At 36.3% G+C, this 6,223-nt stretch overlaps 1 protein-coding gene across 1 annotated transcript in view; it reads right to left on the bottom strand.

Annotated features, from left to right (window-relative positions):
- Positions 1 to 4,576: 4,576 nt before the first annotated feature.
- coq5 (coenzyme Q5, methyltransferase) overlaps positions 4,577 to 6,223 on the bottom strand; it is a 4,072-nt gene continuing 2,425 nt past the window's right edge. The window contains 3 exon segments of the mRNA XM_008336299.3: positions 4,577 to 4,862; positions 4,865 to 4,890; positions 5,290 to 5,396. Coding sequence (XP_008334521.2) covers positions 4,763 to 4,862; positions 4,865 to 4,890; positions 5,290 to 5,396 — 233 coding nt within the window. The 3' untranslated portion in view covers positions 4,577 to 4,762.

Genomic DNA, 6,223 nt, shown 5'->3' with positions numbered 1-6,223 from the left:
ATATGTATATATATATGTATATGTATATATGTTTGTATATGTATATCTGTATATGTATGTATGTACATATATACGTATGTGTATATGTATGTATATATGTGTATATACAAATCACCCACATAATTTCCTTTTTATCCAGGATCTTTTGAACAACACCTGATGCTTTTGATTAAGACCATAAAGTTAGCAGTAAAAATCCTACTTTACCCCAGTGGTAAAAACCAGTGGAACACGCACAGTCCTTTTGGGGCGTCACTCGTGGCTACTTACGTATGGTCTATGGTTACTACGAATGAAGCTGGTGGGTCTTTGAACTGGAAGTTAAATCACTTTTTGTGACATTTTCTGGCACTAGTAAGGGTTTGTCCTTTCACTGCCAAGTAATTCAGCCCTGTTTCTTGTAAAAAATTAAAACAAAAATCTTCAGATTTAATTATTGATCAATTTTCTGCAGAAGATCTAGCAAAGAGGTTTTTTTTTAACCACAAGAAACACATTTTTGACTAACATCTGCATATACGTATATACAGTTTTGTATGTGTGCACATGAACACTGACTGCCTATAAAAGTCCAACCACCAGGACACAGCTATACCAAAACAGAAAGACATGATTGTTTCTTTTTTTTAATGTTTTTCAAAAGCAGGGGAATGGGTCGTCATGTTGATGACCCACTGCTTTCTCCGAGGAGAAGACGCTATATATGAATATTTCAGAAAAATGCGTAGAAATGTGAATGGAAGGCTGACACTGGTCTCTATTAAACCCATTTTACATAATCTGTCCAATGCTTTGCATCAGTGTCCGGCAGTGGCCTATTGACCTTTTGATGATGTGCCAGAGCAACTTTGAAGCCTTATTTGTAGCAATATCTACAGACACTGCACTTGCTTTTGGTTGAACTCACAGTGACAGTGTCGGGAGGGTAGAAGGATTTCAACAAAAGTAAAGTGCAGCACTCAGCCTCTCATTTGGAAACCCTTAAAAGTGTAATTTTCCCAACACCTGTTTCCTCAGTGAGGCCAACTAATGTCTATATTTGCTTGTGTCAAAAGGCCAAAGGAAAAAAAAAAAAGCTGGAAGAGACTCAAAACAAAAAAAAGCTGGAAGAGACTCGTATTTCATAAGGGTTCCTGTTTGTACTGTGACTTTTTTTTTTTTTGTAGAAAAATACAGTTATACATAACACGATGTATCAGAAAAATGCAGTTATACATAACACGATGTATCAATCTGAGTCACATCATGTCGTGCACAACGCATACTCACAATATCAATGCTCCTCGTCACTAATGCTCCTCATTCATGCCTTTCTGTTTGTCCTGCAGACTGTTTTTATACTGTTTCTATGAAATATACACATTGAACACAGAGGAGAAGCTTCTGGAATAACACTATTTATAAAGTTAACCCAGTGCTGTAATCAAGTGAGAATCTAATCTTGCCTTTTGCATAGAGATATGTACCTACTGCAAATATAACACTTTGGGGTACTTGAGTCACTATTTAATTTTATTGTTTCTGGCACTTAAAAAATATTAAAATGTGTAAAAAAATAATATTTTGTAATTTTTTTAAGAATATAATTATTTTCTGTCATTACCATTAAAAATGTTTAAAGACTAGAAATCAATCTGTGTATATTTCTGTACCTGTATAAAAAACACATGTCATAAATGGGAAATATGTTCTCTGAATATTTATTTACTAATATATTTATCTTTAAGCCATGTCTTATGTTCAGAGTGTAAAAAAGTTTGAGTTATTTGGTTGCTTTTTATTTTGAGAGAGAGAAAAGACATCACTAACATGAGACGTTGTAAATACGTACATGGCTAATTGCACACAAGACGATTTAAATCTTCTCTGACCAAAAAAATGATTTTAAAACTTTAGTACCATACAGTTTTGTAATTAAAAGTGTACAAAGTTGTGTAAATATACAGTTTTATGCAAGTAACTCGTGTTGTCGTGTTTCTTTCCAATTTAGCATGAATGTGTTTATTTGCAATTTAATGTTTGTTAAACGAATGTCCTGGTTAGCTTACTTTGGAAAAACGTTACGATATTCACATAAACGTAACGATATTCACACAGTTGCACGAGCACAGGTTAAACACCAAAGAGATTCTCACTCTTGTCTGGTCTGCCTACGCGTGAGGTGGTTAGTATTACTTTTCAGGTACTTTATAATATCCATCGAAATGTTTTTATTTTTTGTCGTGTTTTACGAGCGGTCTTAACCTTGTCGGTATATATTTAAACCGAGGTTCATAGTGCGAAAATGCTTCGATGACTCGAACAGTTAACTAGGACACAAAGGTGAACAGCGTCGAGTTGTTTTTCCTCTAAATGCGCTTGAAAATTATAGATAACCGAAAGTTGCGTTTTAACTTGTTTGTCAAAGCCACCAAACGTCAACATCCTCCACTTGAAGTCAGATGTGGAAGCTGAATGCAAGCCTTTTCAAAATAAAACGTTGTTTTTAAAAAAGTTATTTTGTATGACGTTTATCCTTTTGTTTAAAAGTCTCTCTCTTATATATATAATTTAACTTAGCACGTTGGGATGAAACGTTTAAACAATATGCTATGTTTAGGAGGGTTAATAACGACTTTTATCAATGCATATGAGGAAAAGTTGGAACAAGAGTGCAGTACAGGAACATGCACACACACACACACAGACACAGACACAATGACATTTTGGGGGTCACTTAGACCCAAAATGTAATTGAAGGACCGCATAATGGTTAATGGATATTAGGAAAAATTGGGCACAAGAGTGCAGTACAGGAACATGCACACACACACACACAGACACAGACACAATGACATTTTGGGGGTCACTTAGACCCAAAATGTAATTGAAGGACCGCATAATGGTTAATGGATATTAGGAAAAATTGGGCACAAGAGTGCAGTACAGGAACATGCACACACACACACACAGACACAGACACAATGACATTCACTGAAGGACAACACAATGGTTAATGAATATGAGGAAAAAGTGGGAACAAGTCGTGCAGTACAGGAACATGCACACACACACACACACAAAGACGTAGGACCTCTAGTGGAGCATGATGACATTTCGGTCTAAATAAACAAACACTCTTTGGGGCAGCTGTTGTTTTCAAGGGCTTTTACAGAAAAAAAAAACTCAGATGTTGTTAATCGTAGATGAACTAGTTAAATGTTCGAGTCATGTACTGTATGTGTGAACATATGTAAAAACATATTTTGTGTTTATACATGTTTATATTATAGATTGTATACGTATACAGGTACGTGTGCAAAATCAATTTTTGTTCACATCAAATACGAGTTAAATGTATCTATATTTGTTTGAATTTCTTTGTGAACCAAATCAAAATGACAAATGGGGAAAAAAGTACATATATGAAGTAAAATGACATAGGACAACTCTTAATATTATATTCAACCTTTATTTTCATTTGACACATACAAACGCATATATTTTTATTTCTGGGCAGTATAACTTGTATCTTTACAGTATTCACAAAACTACAAACAGTCACTGAGGTCGTAACGTTTTGTGTAGCGAAGATTTCTAGACACAATGACAGTTTGGGGGTCACCTAAACCCAGAATGTCATTGAAGGACCACATAATGGTTAATGAAAATGAGGAAATGTTGGCACAAGTTGTGCAGTACAGGAACATGCACACACAGAAACACAGACACAGACACAGACGCACAGACACAATGACAGTTTGGGGGTCACCTAAACCCAGAATGTCATTGAAGGACCACATAATGGTTAATGAAAATGAGGAAATGTTGGCACAAGTTGTGCAGTACAGGAACATGCACACACAGAAACACAGACACAGACACAGACGCACAGACACAATGACAGTTTGGGGGTCACCTAAACCCAGAATGTCATTGAAGGACCACATAATGGTTAATGAAAATGAGGAAATGTTGGCACAAGTTGTGCAGTACAGGAACATGCACACACAGAAACACAGACACAGACACAGACGCACAGACACAATGACAGTTTGGGGGTCACCTAAACCCAGAATGTCATTGAAGGACCACATAATGGTTAATGAAAATGAGGAAATGTTGGCACAAGTTGTGCAGTACAGGAACATGCACACACATACACAGACACAGACACACAGACATATTGGACCGCACAGGGGTTAAACTCCCACTTCTAACCTCTAGTGGAACATGATGACATTTCGGTCTAAATAAGCAAACACTCATAAACAAGCCCTTTGGGGCAGCTGTTGTTTTCAGGGACGTTTACAAAAGAAAAAAAAAACTCTGATGTTGTTAATCGTAGGTGAACTAGTTAAATGTTTGAGTCACGTACTGTATGTGTGAACATATGTAAATACATATGTGTTTATACATGTTTATATTATACTGTAGATTGTATAGATATACAGGTACGTGTCCAAAATCCATTTTTGTTCACATCAAGTACGAGTTAAATGTATCTATATTTGTTTAAATTTCTTTGTGAACAAAAAACAAAAACGACAAATGGGAAAAAAAAGTAGATATATGAAGTAAAATGACATAGGACAACTCTTAATATTATATTCAACTTTTATTTTCATTTGACACATACAGACGCATATATTTTTATTTCCGGGCAGTATAACTTGTATCTTTACAGTATTCACAAAACTACAAACAGTCACTGAGGTCGTAACGTTTTGTGTAGCGAAGATTTCTCAAGACAGTCTTTTTAATTCCATTTGCTCCGAACTTGTTATAGTTTGAAGCCAGAGTGAAGAGCCACGACTCCCCCGGTCCAGTTGTGATATTTCACACTGCTAAAACCTGCGTCTTCTATCATATATTTGAACTCTTCAGGACCCGGTGAGCCTCTTGAAGTGCCTGTGAAAAGAATTGCATCAATTCAGTGCCCACAGCTGCTAAAGCTAAGAGAAAAAAAAACAATAAGAAAGTGAAATAGCAGAAATATTATTGTTTGTTTGATGACCCACTGCTTTCTCCGAGGAGAAGAAGCCATATATGAATATTTCAGAAAAATGTGTAGAAATGTGAATGGAAGGCTGACACTGGTTTCTATTAAACCCATTTTACATCATCTGTCCAAAGAGGAGGAAAAAAAACAATAAGAAAGTGAAAGTCAGCTAATCACAATAAGGAAGATAAATAGCAGAAATGTTATGTTTTTTTCCCCTAAAACAATGAAAACATAATTATGTATCCCTGTTATCCTGCTATTTGTCACAGCTGTTTCCTTTTTTCATCAGATCTCCACTCAGTCACCTGATCAATGTGAGTGACATTGCGGATGCCAAACGCGATGGTGTAAATGTCAAACTGGTTGTCATCAAAGGGCAGCTCCTCGGCGTCGCAAACCACCCAGGACAAACCTTAGACACATCAACACAGACAAGGACGGACGTAGGGGAAAGGCATTTGTTTTTATAGTTTGTACTAGACAACTTTAATATAATTTTAAAAATGTATATATACATACAGTGGTATGAAGAAATTTGGGCAGCCCTGATCATTTTCAAGATTTTCCTTTATGTATCATTGGTTGTTCAGAACAGCAATTTCAATTAAATATATCAAATAGCAAAAAACAGTGATATTTAAGAAGTAAAATGAAGTTTATAGGATTTACAGAAAGTGTGCAATAATTACTTAAACAAGAGTAGGCAGGTGCAAAAATTTGGGCACCCCAAAAGAAAAATTACATCAATATTTAGTCCACCCCAACAGAAAATTACATCAATATTTAGTAGATCCTCCTTTTGCAGAAATAACAGCCTCTAAACGCTTCCTATAGTTTCCAATGAGGGTCTGGATTCTGGTTGAAGGTATTTTTGACCATTCTTCTTTACAAAACATCTCCAGTTCAGTCAGGTTTGATGGTTTCCGAGCATGGACAGCTCGCTTTAAAACAGACCACAGATTTTCAATGATATTCAGGTCTGGGGACTGAGATGGCCATTCCAGAACGTTGTACTTGTTCCTCTGCATAAATGCTTTGGTAGAATTTGAGCAGTGTTTAGGGTCGTTGTCTTGTTGAAGTATCCAGCCCTGGAGCAACTTCAACTTTGTCACTGTTCTTGGCCTGCCACTACGGGCCTTAACTAGAACTGTGCCTGTGCTCTTCCATTTCCTCACTATGTTCCTCACAGTGGAAACTGACAGCTGAAATCTCTGAGCTAGCTTTTTGTATCCTTCCCCT

Source organism: Cynoglossus semilaevis, chromosome Z (assembly GCF_000523025.1).
Source record: "Cynoglossus semilaevis isolate Cse_v1.0 chromosome Z, Cse_v1.0, whole genome shotgun sequence".
Taxonomy (NCBI): Eukaryota; Metazoa; Chordata; class Actinopteri; order Pleuronectiformes; family Cynoglossidae; genus Cynoglossus; species Cynoglossus semilaevis.
Note: the sequence above shows the minus strand (reverse complement) of the source record. Positions and strands in the feature narration are given on the sequence as shown.